Source organism: Rhinichthys klamathensis, unplaced genomic scaffold, assembly GCF_029890125.1.
Source record: "Rhinichthys klamathensis goyatoka isolate OS25496 unplaced genomic scaffold, OSU_Roscu_1.1 h1tg000169l_1, whole genome shotgun sequence".
Classification (NCBI taxonomy): domain Eukaryota; kingdom Metazoa; phylum Chordata; class Actinopteri; order Cypriniformes; family Leuciscidae; genus Rhinichthys; species Rhinichthys klamathensis.
Genome location: NW_026606700.1, coordinates 831,156 through 849,891, shown reverse-complemented (window position 1 = coordinate 849,891; position 18,736 = coordinate 831,156). Strand labels below are relative to the sequence as shown.

General features: G+C 41.0%; 1 protein-coding gene and 1 long non-coding RNA gene across 12 annotated transcripts in view; one reads left to right on the top strand and one right to left on the bottom strand.

The window, feature by feature from the left end:
• elavl4 (ELAV like neuron-specific RNA binding protein 4) overlaps positions 1-18,736 on the top strand; it is a 79,766-nt gene that overhangs the window by 1,921 nt on the left and 59,109 nt on the right. For 2 of the 11 annotated variants that reach the window (XM_056259596.1, XM_056259591.1), the window contains exon 1: positions 16,963-17,186. The exons of 7 other annotated variants lie outside the window; for them this stretch is intronic. In XM_056259596.1, the coding sequence (XP_056115571.1) occupies positions 17,163-17,186 (24 nt within the window). In that variant the 5' untranslated portion in view covers positions 16,963-17,162. Of the gene's footprint in view, positions 1-15,443; positions 15,811-16,962; positions 17,187-18,736 lie in introns of those variants that run through there. 2 more of the 11 variants (XM_056259594.1, XM_056259593.1) reach the window with 2 other exon arrangements.
• Positions 416-10,765, bottom strand: LOC130091618 (uncharacterized). The gene is made up of 5 exons (XR_008807835.1): positions 10,729-10,765; positions 10,448-10,521; positions 5,389-5,545; positions 4,300-4,358; positions 416-475 (listed from the first exon to the last, which is right to left on the bottom strand). It is a non-coding gene; the product is annotated as an uncharacterized LOC130091618 (long non-coding RNA).

Sequence of the window (18,736 nt, the reverse complement as noted above, 5' to 3'; positions counted from 1 at the left end):
AGCTGGCTAAGGTTTTCCTGATTATAATGAATGTTATTTCACTCAAGTCTGGAGCTATTAAAGTGGATATCCATCCTTACAATCTCATTCAGTAATTTCTGATATTCTACTACAGTCTTGGGGGGGAAGTGAGATGGCTGTATGGGAAAGCCCTGGCTGGCTGGTGCTGTAAGCGCCGGTCGGTTAAGAATAAATCCCTGACTTGGTGCATTAAATCGACACGAAACTGTGGGTGTCTAATCTGTGATGGGCTCTCGTTCCTCGTCTCCACAAAACAGGATCAGCCTGCCTGCCTGGAGCCGCACCACATTCTCACACAAATCAGACTCATACTGACAGCAATGGAGCTCTTCTGCCAGTGCACAAACACACACACAAATATACATACACACACTGCGATCGCATGCAGCTGTGGATCCTCCACAGCTCAGGGATTTGAAACATTCTGAATATTCATCCTGGTGATTCTTCGGCTCTAAGAAGACAGAAAAAAGAGAAAAGGCATGTAAAGTCACAACCACGAATATTCTCATTTGAACTACAAAACGTTCACTAGTAAATCCGAAAAATCATTGTCATCTAGCAATTAGTCACTATTTGGCATGGGAAGGCAGAAAATCTAGGCAACATTTAATATATAATGAAAATTTGTGACAGGTTATGAACTGTGTGACTGCGTGAAGTGTTATTCTGGATTTTTCACATTAGCAGAACACGGTTTACAGTAAAATCTTTTTTTGAAGATAAAGATGGTTTGAGGAGAAGTGAAGCTTCTCTCGGTTTCTCTTTCCACCTCGAGAGACTGTCAACAAACTGTTTTAAAGTTCTACTTTTGCACTTTTCATGGTAAAGATAGAAATGAATAGAATTAAACAATAAAATGACTGAAATATAATTTTCAGTTACTATGCCTGGCATAATTTATTTTCACATGTTTTACTGTTGTACAATAACAGTCATTGTACATTATATGTAAATATTTATTTTTTATCAGGATAAAAAATATACTCTTGCCAATTTCCTTTTTTTTATATATCACATTTGGATAATAAATTGTGCTGTTTATTCATATGGGGGCAGGGAAAAGCAGCTGGACTGTTGCTTCTCGTAAAAAAATCTGCATTTGTGACTCACATGTATCCGCAAACACACAACTCACATTTCAGATTGTAATTAACCAGGTTGAATCAGACCATCGTTACAAAGATTAATTGTGCCTTCATTAACTGAAGCTAGATAATTTGCATACATTAAATCACTGTACAGGGAAGAAGTAGAGGTCTGTCTAGGCATTTTTTTGTGAGAGGGAGATTTTATTCTCCCTTCTAGTTCTCTGTCAATATTTTTTTTATACATGCATTAGATTGCTCTCAGACATCTTGTTGAGGAAAACGACTAGAACGTTCCATTTGGATGCAGCTTTTTCAATTATATTTCTATATGCGCAGCATGTGTAGAATTCATATATCAAAGTAATGACTGTATTTTTTGATTAAGTAAATCAATCAAGCGATGAAAACACTCAGAGCTAGATCTGAAGATGCTTTTACAAACATGAACTGACATTAAAAGCCAAGCGCAATCAAGAGAAGCCATGGATCACTAATTTTACCATCTACCTATAAACAATCTGGAATAATTTAATAAAAGTAAAACATTTTATTTGCGGAAGTAGAAAAACAGTTGCATCACATAAAAGTAGTTATGTTTAATTTTGGAATCCTCGTGCCAAGCACTCTCATGGGTTCTCGAACATCCAGAAGACATTGAAATGATTTCTAATCACGGTTAATAACCACAGTGTTTTTTTTTTAATCAAGCATGACACATTGTCACTACAGATAATTCGCTAAGCAGGATACGGTGGGATTTCCAATTACTGAACATTTTTCAGCATTCAGCACAAATGATGAAAACCTCTGAAACAGCACAAAAGTACAATCATGAGAAAAGCGGCACGTTCCGAAGAAAATACATATGACTTGGTAGGGTTACGTGGATTAACCCAAACACATGCAGATTTGCTGGATTACAAATTTCTGATGCTGATTGGAGATGCTGTTCATGCACACACACACACTCCAGCAGTCCACGGGTTATAGTTACTCTATCAAATGCTTTTGTGCTCGCTTACTCGCTTCATTTTCAGCCATTTTTGAAGGTTACGTTCTCTCCTAAATTCGTTGGAGGGAGCTGAGAAACAAACAGAGATGAGGGGGAGAGGAGAGGGAATTGAAGAGCGATTGGCAAATGTCTGTTGGCAGTGTGAGAGATAGGCAGGGTCATCTCTATTTCACAACAATGATTAGCTCTGCCCATCTGCCGGCTCGACAGGCTCCTCCTGCTGTGATTGCAGTGTTCTCTGTTCAATGTAGCCCTGGAAATTAGTTCATTTGTGCTGCTCAACCCCAGCCTAACTGTACTGAGAACAGGTGCAGCATTCTACCCCCGCACAAAGCCGTAGCGAGCGTGTGCGCGAGTGTGAATCCTCTAAAAGAGCAGCCAAGCAGCAAGTAAAGCAGACTCATCAACTGTGAAAAGATTCGCATCTCGCAACACAATAGCAGTAGATTGCAGTGGATCAACTTCCTGTTCAGAAATAAGCACCTTTTTCTCCTTCTAGTAGGACGTCTCTCCTCGCAGAGTTATTAGCGTTCACCTCAGAATTTCGACATCAATACCTTTTTACCTCTGTGTATATTTAGCCGGGTACAAAAGCTACTGTGTAAAACCAAATATGACACTAGCACTTTATTCTCGCTGCTGAGAATTTGAAGTACTTCTCATCAATATTCTGTCAAAATGTAATTTCCAATGGCTTAGTCAAGAAGCCTCCGTCTGTTATTCTGTGCTAGTGTGAAAATGGCAGAGCCATCACAGAGAAAGATCTGGAGCCCTGAGTCCTGCAGCTTCAGAGGCCACCGCTATTGTCAGGGCACTTTGCCATTTTGGAAGAAAAGGCCGCAAGAATGAGCTATTTAACCTGTGGGTCACTCAACGGGCACTGCGCGCACACACACACAAGGCATTAGTGAGAGAATTAGCCATCTTTCACTGCTCAAACGCAAGTGTGTGTGTGCATGTGTAAATGACAGGGTGCAGAAACAAACTCCTGTTCCGTAAACTAGTGATGCAGGACCACCGGTTTTTAATAGACATACACCAAATGTTGCACAGGACTGCATCCAAATACTGTGTGAGCATTATGGTGGCGCTCTGCGCTCATATTGTAAATAGATGTGATATTAAGAGAAACTAAACAACGTATTGCAAATTTTGTGAATACCAAAGAAAATTTGATTGTTGTTGTTTTTAAGTAATCTGATGGATGACAATAAAAATGTTCGTCTGTATAAAACAAATTTGAAATATGAAAAAACTGAAAGCAAATGGACCTGCAATCAGATCATTTTTTTGTGTTTCAGTACCACATAATCAGTGGCAAACTTATTCTCATGAATTGACAGCAATAATGGCCCAGTGGACAACTGAGTTTGGGTCTAACTAAAGAGGCAAACCCAAGTTACAATACACATGGGACCCTAGACATCTTCTGAAACGTGTCTAAGGAAGCATTAGCACAAGCAATCTGGCTGCAGAGCCATAAACGCTCGCAGTTTTGTGTTTTCAGGCATAAGCATGTTAAGCAGAGAAACAGGATGAGAGTGCTCATTAGGAAACAAATGTAATGAAATTAAGTTTGTATCGTCATCATAAGGGTGCATGTGTGTGTGAATCTTACAGTCACATAAATATGACACACAAACAACACACACCTCACTTACATACACGCACTCGCACACCCGCGGTGCTTCAGGATGCTCGTGCATGTGAAAGTAGATGAAAAAAAGCTCCACTGGGGGCCGTCACCATTGAGGCGAAGAGCAGGTGTCTCCAGCCAGGCAGAGAGAGAACCAGGGCAGCCTGCCTCGGTTGAGTCTTAGCTCCACCAGAGCTCCCCTCGCCTGGGAGGACAGGTGACATCTGGCCCCTGTGCCTATGTAGTGGAAGACGCTTCCTCCAGGGACGACAGTCACTGAATCTCTGAGCCCCGAGTCAGTATATGATTTTTTTTTTCACTGCCTTTACTTTTTGATGATTTCACAGGGACTTGGTGTTGATGAAGATTGGAGGTCTTGAAAGCTTTCCCCTTTTTCTCTTTGAAAAAAAAAGTCAGCTAAGAGAGGGGTCAGCGTGAGTTATACAGGCACCATGACCTGGAAGTAAAAAGCCTGTGATTTCAGCAGCAGGGGGCGAGTGCTGGCGATGATGGTCCCCAAAGAAAACACGTTCACTTACCTCTCTCTGCGTACAGAATAAAGGTCTAGTCTTCATCTGGAGTTTCAGGGCTGTGATTTCTGCAGGGAAAAAGAACATCAAAACAGAGGATTCAGTGAACAGCGAGAGCTTTGTGTTTTAAGTGAGACTATTCAAGCAAAGCCATAAAAAGATACAAAATAAAAGAAAGAGCAGAAAAGGGGGAAAAATACAAAGGAAGAGTAATTTCTATGGCTGAGCCAGCACTCAAGACTGTTACTGAGAATGCATACTAAAATTCACAGTATTTCCAAATAGTCCAAAATAGTTGTTGTTTTTTAGCAGCAGTGCTGTTTTATTCTTCCAGAAAAAGAAATAGACATTTTAATGATTCAGTATTTCAGGAATGAGGATGGAGTGGTTTTTAAAAGAGAAACGTTAAATGCTTACACATGAATGTGTGTTAAGTGCATGAATGCTTGCTTGTCTGGTTTACCCCGGCTTGCTTAAGTACTATAATTAATGGTTTTGTTAATTGAACAGGAATTGCAAAGGCACTGTAGTGTAGAAAGCAGCACCAGTAATTCATCAATTTCACTCTTTTTCTCCCTCCCTTTTTCACTTTGCACACGTTACTTTTACAGCTTGAGCACTGGCTACAAGGGCAACATTAGAGCGCAAATTTTACGAGCTACCATATTTTAAGAAATTTTAACTCAATTCAAAATTAAACAAGATTTTCAAGATTTGTTTACCCAAAGTTCAGGAAAACAGATTCCAAAGACTCCTTGAAACACTCTAATGTGTTGGATTGCATGTTAAACACATTAAGAAAAGCAGTCAACCCTGACCGGTTGTTATTAAGGAAGTCCAATCATCCATCAGAATGGGCGGCCATTTTGTAGTAGGATTATCCGCTATGACAAAGCAGGCTGTTTTTGAAGTGATAAATGTGCTCTCTGCCTGAATGATAGCCTGTGCCCAAGAGCTGACACGTTGACGAACGGCGCTGTTTCCCCGTATTGATAGGTTCTGAGCCCATACATTTCATTGATTCGTTAATTGTTCAAGGGAGTTGGAGGCGCCTGACTGTCATGAATAAATGATAGATGCCTGGCATGTGTGCATTACCGAGGAAGACCTTTGAGGCGTGGTGTTGCTTCCTCAGAGACGCCAACCGTCCTCTTCACAGCCCCGAGGAGCTGCTGGTCCCCGTTAGTTTCCCCTCACATTAATAATGCATTCTCTCTAACAGCAGTGTTCAGCATTAAATGCTCTGCCATGGAGCCTGTTCAAAAACATCAATACAAACTCACTGAAATAACCCTGTTTCAGGCAGAGGGGGGAAAAATAAGTTACATATGCTAATTGCTTCTTAAGGCATTCCTTCTGTCTACAGCTAGCGGCTCTTGTATCTTTTCTCTTTCAGAATCTTTTCCTTTCTCTTGCCTTGCTCTCGTCTGCTCTGAATAAGTAAGGCACTATGAATTCTGGGAGAAAGACAGCATGGATGGAGGGGAGTGATGCAGAAATACTGACGATGCTTTTCCCAGGGCTCAGAAAGACAAGGTGATGGAGTATCTACAAACAAGGAAAGATAGGTGGGGGAACAGGGAAACGAGAAAAGGAAAAAAGCGAGATCGATGGGACATTTCTGTTCGATTTTACCCCAGAGATATGAGTTGTACATATAATATCAATGAGCTAAAAATGACATATACTTTGAATGCTGAAAATCAAATTCTGTCAGTGCAGTTTAAAAAAACTACTACATGATTGCCATTTGTCATAGGAATATCAGAGACATGTAGATTTGTTAGTCTAGTAGTACAGTTTTAGTTTAGCTGCAAGGGGACTAGTTACAATATTGACCTATTAGGTATACATAATTGTGTATATTTGTATACCCGTAATTTCTCAAATAAAAACCAGTGGCCAATTAAACGCCTGGCCTCTGATAGTGGGCGGGGGAGTGGTCAACACGGACAAATAAAGGCCGGTCTTAAATTAAGGCCGGGGAAAAATTAGTGTGGATCTCCTAAGTGCCTTTCATATAATGACGTAACGTTACATTCTCATTTTCCACTAGATATTTTCCTCTACATCTCATCAGTAATTTCGATTTTGGCACACTCTGCAGCAGCTGACCACTAAGGAGTGGATGTACAGTGACGTGACATTAAAACTGTGCTTTCGTGCTATGGCTGAGCCAAAGCTCTTGTCATTATATCACAACTATTCAGTGTTTTTAACCACATAATGTTTATTTTAGGTTTCAGACATTTAAATGCATATCATTTATAGCAAAACAATAAATTTTTTAGTTAGTAAAATACACAATGGTGTCTATGGAAGCAGCAATAACAATCCATTCAAATATATTTGCCGACGTGTTTTATTCATATCAGATACACAGTGTAAGTAACTATAAAGTAACTATGCCGGCTCAACATCGTGATGTCTGTCAGCCAACGCGATGGACGATTGCATCGTCTATCGGCCCAACCCTATTATTTATCAAACAGATGGAATTAGAAATAACGGCCTGCCTCTAACAAAAGCCTGCTTAAAATAAAAGCCTGTTACCTTCTGCAAGGCCCCGGTTTTTATTTGAGGAATTACGGTATATTTGGCAGTCATACATGTTCTGAATTTAAATAGAATAAGGCATAATAAACTATTTTTACATCGGTTAAGACACTTAATATCAGAGCTTTGACAACTTTTTTTCTTTCCTTCAAAACTTAAAACATACATTTTTAGGCCCCAAAACACACCATTATTCAAATTCACTACAGAGGAATGAATAATATAATGAATAAGCTACATTCATCTTGTGGTAGCTCTTAGCGAAAGCTGGTCTGGTCAGCTCAGTGAAAGCGTGGCCCCCTCTCTGAAGGGAAGCACTGATTAAAGACCAGGCCAGATGGACCACAGCGGTCTTCCTCATCGTGCTCGAGAGCTCCGACTGCGATCAAACACAGCAAAGGCCACCCTACAGCCAACCGTCATACAACTCGATCTTCACCATCGCTCAGTCTCCCTCCAGCCAACCATAAGTGACTGCACCACGCAAATGAGATGGAGAGAATCGGCAGTGATGTTAATGATCAGAAAAGAGCTAAAGCGTCTTGCTCAATGTCACCTTGGTTTGGGGCAGGCCACAATGAGAGCCACCCACCGGGTTAAATATCTGCTCAAAGATTCACCAGTGCCACATTTTTCTAATTTTCCCCACAATCCATGAGGCTTTCCTTAATGTAAAATGTCACCATGATAAGTACCATCAAAATCAGCATGATAATTATTAGTAGTCATATTTTTTGACCTAGATGTATTTTATTAGCACTGAAAATCCACTAAACCGACATGGATGATATATTTGTTTTTAACCAGTTAAATCTTAACTCAAACATTACCTGAATCCTTATCCTCTAAAATATCTCAGATACGAAGCACAACCGTCGTTTTCAGACAGGTTTTTCGTATTTGAACGTGGCGAGCTCCATCTGGGTGAGCCGAGTCTGAGCTCAGCAGCCTGACACTTGCAGTGCTGCCTGGCGGTGAAGCCGCCAAAAAGAGTTGATGTGGTGTCGGGGTTCTCCTTTGAGAAGGTGACAGGAACAGGAATTGGACTGGGTGATACTCATGTCCTCTGACAGAAAGAGATATTTGCTTCAGAGGGAGAAAACTTCACCCCTTAATCCCAAGACGAATGAGAATTGTGACAATCGGGATATGTCAAATAAGAGAGAGAATTTGATGTGAAGAGAAAAAAAATATTTGTCCTTCAACAAATCAAAATGGAATAGAAACAGTAGGTCTGGGATTATCCGTTTTTCGGTTTCTCCTTAATGTTTACGTTTTTCTAAAACAAAAGTTTAGCATTTTTATTGGCATATTGACTGGATTTTTTTAAACAAAGTAATTTGAGGGGAAATACTAACTAAACTTGAACTAAACTGTAAACATGCAGTGTTTTAAATGAATTTCAGTGTTTTTAATCTACTAATCTTCTAGTGAATTCCCAAATAACAGGACAAAGTGAATTTTTTTTAATCAAAAAATGAGATGTGCAATTTTTAACACACTTCAACTGACAGCTTGCAGGTGATCTACACTTCAGTGTCTTTAAATAAACCTGTTATTATTCAGGGTGAAAATTGAGACAAAATAATCTCACTGGAAGATTTTGCGCAGTTGAAACAATTATCACCATGTCGGTTGCATGTTTTAACATGTTAAACTCTCAGAATAGATGCCTGTGGTGCTCATGGTGGAAGCAGGAGTGAATGTGAAGTGAATGAGTAAGATGCATATGGTGGAAATCGATAACATTGACATGACACTGATGGATGCGTAACACACTCATCCGAGTGGACAAGATCTGAAATATTTGACAAACAAGAGCACTTGGATTTGTGGTTATGGCCAACGGAAGAAGTCAGGTGGTGTGTGTGTGTACGTGTGTGTGTGTGTGTTTGGAAGCAGGGAGAGATGGGGCATGCAAGGTTCAGAGTAATTAGTCAGATTGAGGGCTGAAATGAGGCAGTGTGAGAGGAGGCTGGGGCTAAGCATTTGTGTGTGTGTATTTGTGTTAGAGGCCAGGTTGGTGGGATGCTCTAATTGGAGCTAAGCGGCCGCAGAGGATCAGGGGTACTCCAGAAACAAAGGAGCACGGGCAGAGAAAGAGAGAGGGAGAAAGAGAGAGGTTGCAGTTCTGGGTGTGTGCATGTGTCTCTTAGTGTTTGAGTGAACAATAACTAAAGTGACATTTTACATGCTCAGCTAGCAAAGGCTTTGACCAAACCTCTGACTGCATCAAAATCACACACAAACTCAGTTATGAAAAAGAGAATAGACGTTCTATATGAATTTTAAAAAGGGGAGTTTTGAAATACCGTATATACATGAATATTTTCCATTCCAAGAAAATGTGTTCTGAGTAAAAAAAAACCTGCATTTCAATCCACAATTACACAAATCAAATTCCAATTTACAATTCAATTTAACTACTGTATAACGGACATATCCAAGATTAAAAAAAGGAATACAATTTCAGTGTCAATTAGTTAGCTGAGCATATAGAAACACCAATTTTACAGAATGAAAATAAATCAATTAGCCTCGTTGCTTTTAGCCCGTTACTCAATTCGCATGCTGTTTCACTTTTAATGGCTTTTTGACAGCCGATAAATTATGTGATTTTCATTAGCTGGTCTGTTATAAAACCCCTCTGCCGGTGGTCAGAACAGCCATCCTTTAGCTCGGCAATACCTGCATAAAAAGCCCATTTGGCAAAATGGCTGACACAAAATGCATGTGGGTTGGAGGACAACATAACGGCATCTTATATAAAATGATGCTATCTTACTTTGACTGCTATTACCTGCTGTTCGTTTTTCAGAGAGGCTTATCCAACGTATGATGACTAAATGAAAGTCGTTTACGTGTACAGACACACACATACACTTTTCTGCAATAGTATAGATCCCCGAGGTCACATCCTCCCACTCAAAACCTCCATGCATTCTTGGCCAAACCTCCCACCGCAGACCTCATGCCAGTCTAATCCCTAAGACCCCTCCCTCCATCTGTCCCCACCCAGCCCAGGAGTGAACAGAGAGACAGAGGGTCACACGCAGCCTCTGAGTCATACTGGACACGTTCCCTCAGCCGGCACGTCTACTAATGGTGTACACCGCCTTAATTCAAAACACTCTCTCATATTGGATGATGCAAATGAGTAGTTGACAAATAATGCTTTTTTTTTTTCATTAACAGGATTTTAGGTTCAAATTAACCTGTGCATTTTAGATGCTATGACCGCTCATCATTTTTCACCACTTTTAGATTCTTAAACAGCCTCGTGGTGTGATTCCTTTCAATACAAATATTCCACGTAGTTTCTCAATTCATGTGGGGTCACAAAAATTGCATGTGTAATTGTATAACAATTTGAAAACCATTTTAGTTGAGATTCGGCAAAATGTTAAAATGCAGGTCAACTACTCAAATACTGTATAATGATAGTGATTAAAAACAAAACACTGATATTTTCAAACCATAAGATATTTTGAAAATAGTATGATAGCTGGTATATTACTATACAGTCCAGATCTTTCTGATTTATGCTTGTATGTTTTTAGTAATCTATGGAACTTTGAATACAGGGAAATTCAAATTGAACCTTCCAGATGGGACTTGTCTCCTCTTCTATCTGCCGCATCAGCTGTTACAAAGACCAGCAGCTGACATTTAGTCCTTTATAGAGATTTCCAAGAAAGAGAAGGTAGAGAGAGAGAAAGATAACTGCCACTGTAAGAATCGTTGTTATTTATGATTTATTGATGTTTCTTTGACTCTTGACAAAAGCAACCATAGTGTAGAATACCTGGTAGTGATGAATATTACAGTAATGTCACAGCATTCAAATCTATTTACTGTTATTTATTGTTGTTTGTAACTTACCATTGCCAGGAGCTGATCTGTTCTGCTATTATTGTCTGAAAAAAAAAACACAAAGGAAAAAAATCAAAAGCAAAACATTAAATCTGTATGCAGTAAATGCCCTCCACTGAAATACAATATGAAAAATACATCTGCATAAGGCACTCAGTACTTTGTTTACATCCAAATGAGAGTGCAGAGACCTTGGCATTGACTACCCACATGGATATGTCTCTCTCTCTGAAATGCCTAATGGTCAGACGTAGAGAAAGTGAGTGTAGCAATCTCCCACTACCCAACCTTTTTCACTCTTGCAAACTCACAGTATGAAAGTCAAAGTACACATTTCCACCTGCCAACCATGTGATGATGAAAAATGGTTGGTGGTATCAGAAGGGTGGAGAGGTTTCTGCTTGTTCTCGTTCAGTTTGGAGGTTGTGAAGAGTTCAGTGATGGTTTCCATATGTGATTGCTAGACTTCATATTTGTAAACTCACACAGGTTAAAGAACTGACTCAAGTTTGCCTGTGCTATGATGTGAGGTCCTGTATAATTGAATCATGCCTGCATATGAATGAAACGACAGACAGGTTTTTCTCTCTCTGTTGGTGGGAGGGACCTAAATTAATGTCTTGTTATGAGGAAGATGAAAGGTAATGTCTTCTATAACTCATATGGTGCCACATGGTTCAGTGAGCAAAATGGGAAGCAAACACAATAACTAGATTATGGTGTATTTTGGTATATGGGATGTGCACTGCTGTTTTGAATAATGCTATTTTAACCATTGTGTGAATATTTATGCATTTAAATATACTGTATATAATACATGTATTAATTATATGTATATGTGTATATATATATGTGTGCTGTGACTGCTGTCAACGCAGAATCCGTTTTTTGTCACCCTTTGGCTATAGTGTATACATTATATGAATGTCCTGACACACACAGGGAGCACAGAAAGACACGCGCCAGTATCGTGCGTGCGCACAGAATCGAGTTCTCTTTCGCGCACAATATGAACAATAACACACAATTAAGACAAAATGTCCGTTTTGTCAAGTATCCTCATAAGACCAGTCTTAAATCAGTTAAATAAAGTCTTAAATGAACGTAAAGAGTTGTGAGAGAATGAGACGTGTGAGATCCGCGTCATGTGCTGCAGCGGCTGGTCTTAAAGTGAAAGCATCCACTAATGCTGTCTGTCAGTAAAGTTAATCAAAGAACAAAGTTAACAGTGAAACAGTGAATAAAGAACTTGTGTAGCTTTAATAAGGATTTCTGTAAATGTCCTACCTGTTAGATAGGTAGGAAGGGCACTGGTAAAATACGACTTTTTGTATGAGTTTATGTGAGGATTGTTTGAAGTTTGCTTAAATTACACTGTAATGTTGAATGGCTATAATTCATTTTTAAAATGGGGGGGGGGGGGGGTCATTTTCATGAGACACCAGTAGCTGTATTAGTATCAGTGATACTGGCCTTCATTTAAAATATACTTTCTTTATGTTGTCTCTACATTGATTTGGAGATTAACTGTGAAATTATTACATTATAAAATATATACAAAACGTATAAAAACGTAAGTGTTTTTAATTGCGATTAATATTTTTTTAATCGATTGACAGCACTGATATACACTCACCGGCCACTTTATTAGGTACACCTGTCCAACTGCTCGTTAACACTTAATTTCTAAGCAGCCAATCACATGGCGGCAACTCAGTGCATTTAGGCATGTAGACATGGTCAAGACAATCTCCTGCAGTTCAAACCGAGCATCAGTATGGGGAAGAAAGGTGATTTGAGTGACTTTGAACGTGGCATGATTGTTGGTGCCAGAAGGGCTGGTCTGAGTATTTCAGAAACTGCTAATCTACTGGGATTTTCACGCACAACCATCTCTAGGGTTTACAGAGAATGGTCCGAAAAAGAAAAAACATCCAGTGAGCGGCAGTTCTGTGGGCGGAAATGCCTTGTTGATGCCAGAGGTCAGAGGAGAATGGCCAGACTGGTTCGAGCTGATAGAAGGGCAACAGTGACTGAAATAACCACTCGTTACAACCGAGGTATGCAGCAAAGCATTTGTGAAGCCACAACACGCACAACCTTGAGGCGGATGGGCTACAACAGCAGAAGACTCCACCGGGTACCACTCATCTCCACTACAAATAGGAAAAAGAGGCTACAATTTGCAAGAGCTCACCAAAATTGAACAGTTGAAGACTGGAAAAATGTTGCCTGGTCTGATGAGTCTCGATTTCTGTTGAGACATTCAGATGTTAGAGTCAGAATTTGGCGTAAACAGAATGAGAACATGGAACCATCATGCCTTGTTACCACTGTGCAGGCTGGTGGTGGTGGTGTAATGGTGTGGGGGATGTTTTCCTGGCACACTTTAGGCCCCTTAGTGCCAATTGGGCATCGTTTAAATGCCACGGCCTACCTGAGCATTGTTTCTGACCATGTCCATCCCTTTATGGCCACCATGTACCCATCCTCTGATGGCTACTTCCACCATGTCACAAAGCTCTAATCATTTCAAATTGGTTTCTTGAACATGACAATGAGTTCACTGTACTAAAATGGCCTCCACAGTCACCAGATCTCAACCCAATAGAGCATCTTTGGGATGTGGTGGAACGGGAGATTCGCATCATGGATGTGCAGCCGACAAATCTGCGGCAACTGTGTGATGCCATCATGTCAATAGGGACCAAACTCCCTGAGGAATGCTTCCAGCACCTTGTTGAATCTATGCCACGAAGAATTGAGGCAGTTCTGAAGGCAAAAGGGGGTCCAACCCGTTACTAGCATGGGGTACCTAATAAAGTGGCCGGTGAGTGTATATGTATATATATATATATATATATATATATATATACACATGAAGCACAACATCCTGCTATTGGGCCAAACACATTTGACAAGAACAGAGAAATATAAATAGTCTACATGAAGTTTGGGTTTTCTCAGGTCGAGCTCTCAAGTACTGTGTCCCTAAGAGCGAGGCCTGGCCATTTAGTGAGAAATGTCTTTCATTTTTTATGGCTCTGCTGGACTCTCATGCCAAAAGTAGTTCTTGTCAAGTCAGTTGCTCACCGTAAGGGACCTCCGCTGTGGTTTTTAGAATTGCAGGTGCAGAGACGATAAGACCACAGCCGTTTCCAAGCCCATTCCAGCCCTGTGATTTGTTCTATTGTACCAGTACAGCAACACAAAGACCCACACCATATTAAAATGACACCCACATTATTCCCCCACAACAAACCTGAGAGCAAAATGCATTCACACAAAACTCCCCGAAGACCCATTGAATGTGTAACATTAGGATTGTATATGCGGAGTAAATGGGTGCAAGCAGGAAATGTGTTTTTGCCCGTGATGAATTCCATATCTTGGTAAATAAAACAAGATCTGAAATCCCTTCATTCGGCGAGCAGTCGCTCTCGGGCAGCCCTCACCGGTGGAGATGTGAAATGGGTTTTGTCAGGGGTGGGAGCGGCTGGTCTCGCGGTTAATTATTGATTCAGTGCGTGTGCAGCTGCGAACAACAGAGAATGTGGGAAGAGTTTGCAATAATATTTAGAAAAGAGAAAATGAAAGAAAAAAATAATGCATTGGATGACATTATTTTACAAGACTGTCCATTTTACCTGAGTAGATGCAATTGAATGTAGTGTGTGCATGAATGAGTAGGGGGAGCAAGATGAGCCTGTGACATCACAAAATGAGAAGGCTATGGTCATGAATATTAATTAGCTTGTGCTGCTATTGCTGATGTTCGTAGAAATACGTTGCTTGCATTAATAAGATCTACGGCACAATATTAAACAAATTTTAAAGATTAAACGACAAGGGTTTAAACCAATTATGGGAGGAGGAGGGAGACCTTGAACCCACACCAAAAAGAATTCCAAACTTCACACATTAAATGTGAATGTAAATGTGTAGGCCTATACATATGTGTGTGTGTGTGTGTGTGTGTGTGTGTGTGTGTGTGTGTGTGTGTGTGTGTGTGTGTGTGTGTGTGTGTATTCAACGAGGTCTAAAGATAAAGTTAGTTTTATCGTTCAAAGATGAAGTTAACGTTAGTTTTATCTCTCGCCAAGTAGACTCACACAAACTGATGCCAAGTTCGCCTGAGGAGGTAACCATAGCAACAATACGCTGTGACCAATGACTGTCTTATTTACCACTTTATTATAAACGTATAATTCACAAATATATCATAAAACGTTTGTTAATTGTTTAAAAAGGTATTAGGCTCGTAACTATTCTAGTGGCGCCAAAAATTACAACATGTAGCCTTGCACGAGACAAACTTAAACAGATTGGTCTCGAAAATTGCATTTATAAGTCATTGCAAAATTCACACACTGATATCAACCAAGTTAAAAAACACACACAAAAAAAAAAACACTGTAGACTATGTGCGCGTGCGTCTTTCCTCAGGTACAAATTGTAAATTATCCATATCTAGTCATCACAGGTACAGTTTGCTTTTGACACTACACTTAAACCCAAAACGTTTCACAAGTACCTGTCTTCCACGTGCAACCGAAGATCAAATTAGCTGTCAATCAGAGCCCGCTATTTCCCCAAAGGCGTGACGCTCCCCAATGACTCGCGCGCGCCTCGCCCTCTCCAACAGTCTCCTCAAGAGCAGCGCGCGCCAACCCCTGTCTGTCCCCGCTCAACCAATCAGATCTCACACCAGCCTGACACTGTGTTCCATAAATGGTGTGGAGGAAAAAGGGACGCTCGCACTGCTAGCTCCACAGAGTCAAGGGAACCGATATTTTTTGTTTTTATTGTTTTATTTTGGATACTCCCCCCTCAGCTACATTAATTTACGAAACAATAGACGCTCGCCGACCGCAGCTGTAAGTTTTCGACTCCATCTCACCATATCTCTCAGCCGACCTGTCTGCATCCGACTGTCCTTGGGTCCACGCGACACCTCTCCTTCAAGACTTTAGGGAGCGACTCCCCCAAAAAACCGCTCAAAAGCGCAACGTTTATTTATTTTTTAACCGGGTATAAAATAACGAGCTTTTTTCTTTTTTCCCTTCACCTCCGGACACGAGAATGGTCATGGTGAGTAATGTGCTCGCATTTGAAAGAGAATTACACTGTAGTGAAAATCACTGAAACACGCTGTCACGCGCAGCCTTAGAATAATCCCTTCATCCCTCGTAATACTCCTTCGCCAACTTTGCTCTTTTCCTTTCTCTTAAGCACATAAACGGCGACAATAGGGATGAAGACAGAATATTGTTATTTAGAGATGATTTTTTTGAGTGCGCATTTTGTGTAAAGGTGTGTGTGAATGCGTGTGCAGTTATGGTTTTGTACAAAGAGCAGGTGTGTGTGCTCAGTAACCTGTGCGTTCTTCAACCTGATACTCAGTAGATAACAACAATTGTGGTTTATTGAGTAAAACATTGGCAAATTACTAAAAATAGGGCGTCTTAATTGCCTAAATCAGTTGAATCAAACTGGTGTGTTGACCACTTCTTTTTGCAGTTTTTTATATTAATGCACTGACTGTAAATGTACAGAGATAAATGTAAAATGTATGAAAAAATATATAAAAACCGTTATAATGACCGTTTTCCAGGGCAACGTTGTATAATTGACTGCTCATTTGTTTCCTGGCGTGTTAATGTTCTGTAAACTAAATTCAAAATGTAACATTCATGTCTTTATTCATTAGTTAAGTTGTTAAGCCCTGTTATAAAAGGGATAGTGTAAAGTCAGCAGGTCATTATTGCAGAATAAAACCTGCGATAATGACCATCTGACTGTAAACTATCCCTGTGTATATATACATCCTGTGTGTATATATTGTATATGATATATTATGCATATATACATATACTGTATATATATAAAAGCTTTAACATACTCCGTAATCACTGCATGCTTTACTTGCATTAATTAGCAGTGCCTCCCAGGGACCCTATTACCATAATGGCTGTATGTGCAATCAGTCTGCTCTAACTCAAGCAGAGACATCGGTTGCGATTGATTGCCTTTGCTGGTTCTGAAAGGGCTTCTGCTAGCCGAAGCGCCTGTGCCTTCGTCTGCAAGGCTGCCAGAGCGAAAGTGTTAATTTTCCAGAGTAGAGCAGATGATGGAGAGCTGAGGCAGCCAGTGAGAGAAGTAAGGAGGAGGGGGCTACTCTGACCTCACCAATGAGGAGGGGGCAGGGAGTGGGGCTGCAGCGTTCAGCTCATGCTGAAGCCCGTGCATTCACAAGCAGCCTCACTCGGAAGAGGAATGCCCACTCTCTCTCCCGCTGGCCGCACGCTGCCTCGCCACCGCTGAGACACATACAGAGAGAGAGAGAGAGAGAGACCGAGAGAGAGAGGAGAGACCGAGAGAGATCTCCAAGTGAGGAGACATTAGCGCGGCTATAGGCGAGAACTCTGCCCGCCGACTTACAAATGGAGTGGAACGGGTTTAAGATGGTAAGGATGCTGCGGTGGTTTTGTGCAGACAATTGTGTGTGTGTGCACGAGTGTGTGTTTGCCCTTGCTGTGTCTCACTGCCTGCAGCTGCAGTGGCAGCATTGGAGTCTCTCTCTGTCTGTCTCTCTCTCTCTCTCTCTCCTTTCTCCTCTTTTTCAATTCTGCATGCTACTCCTCCCCTTTCTCTTAGGATGAGGGCAGCTTTATTTGAGAACAAGGCTGAGGAAAAGAGAAGAGCAGAGAGGAGAAGAGAGGAGAGAAAGGACAGGTGTAGCAGGTTCTTAGATGGTGCGGTTGAAAACCCTTCTACGATATAGAGGCAGTGTTGAATCTTAATGCTCACCTTTTTTTGCTCTCATCTTCCATTTTCACCCTCATTTTAACACTTGCCGTTCCGGTTTGATCTGTCAAAATAATACAGCCATATTATTCATACGAGTAATGTGGTGATCATTACATTTTTCTAAACAATTTCCTAAACAAATGCTTTAAAATTCGTATATAAAATCACATTTACAATGCATACGTAGAAGGTTGTGTAACTGTGTACTAGCGTACATGCTAGAGTGTAAGTTTGTAAATGAGAATGAGTGGGAGTGACCTCATGTGTGTGTGTGTGTGTGTGTACGTGTGCATGAGAATCTATTAGGCAGTGTGCGAAGGTGTGTTTCCGTGCATAGTGTAGTTAGTGTTCAAGCACGTCTGGAGATCACTGCCCATCTTCTCTGATAGAGGTAGGGGAGGCTGCACTACACATGCTGCACTGTGTGTGTGTTGTGTGAGTGTATGTATCCATTGTTGACTAAGGGCTCAGAGACTGCCTCCCCCGGCTGTCACCAGGCTAGTGGGAGACTGTGCCTGCCAGGAACCAACTCTCCCCGAGAGAGAAACGGAAGAGAGAGAGAGAGATAGAGGGAAGTAGCGAAGCTTACAGACGGAGCAGGGTAAGAGAAATCCTAGGCCTGCGTTAGCACATCATTTAAAGGTGGAAGACATCATAATTGCACCGTTTCGAACGGCCAAGACAGCTCAGATATATGTATTTACTAACTTGCAGTGACTGTCAAATTCCTCATCTGAGTGGCGCGGCATTCAGATTCAAATGTGGGCAGCATTATTCATTTTTCAGGCAAATGTTTGACTGTTTGTGTGTGGGCTTTAACATGCAATCAAAATGCTAATTGAAAATAGAGTGATTCCCAACAGTGAATCCCCGTCTGCCTCCCTTTCTTTTGAGCGAAACACAGTTTGTGTAAGGCAGAAAAACATTAGGGCAGTGAGGGGGCTTGTCCACTATGCTTATAGTGAGAGAGGAAATAAGGTGTGGGAGGGAGGAAGTTAACGGGAAAGAGCTTCCACATAGGCCTATATGTTTCTCCTCCTCCTCCGCAGTGCTGACGTCCCTGCTACATGCGCTACTATCGGCCATTACACAGAACTATGGCCACGTAGAAACAGACTCTCCTCTTCTTTCACCTCGCACCCTATCCACCCATACCTCCTCTTCATATCTATCCTTCCTCATAATTTCACTTTCTCCTCCAAGCAGC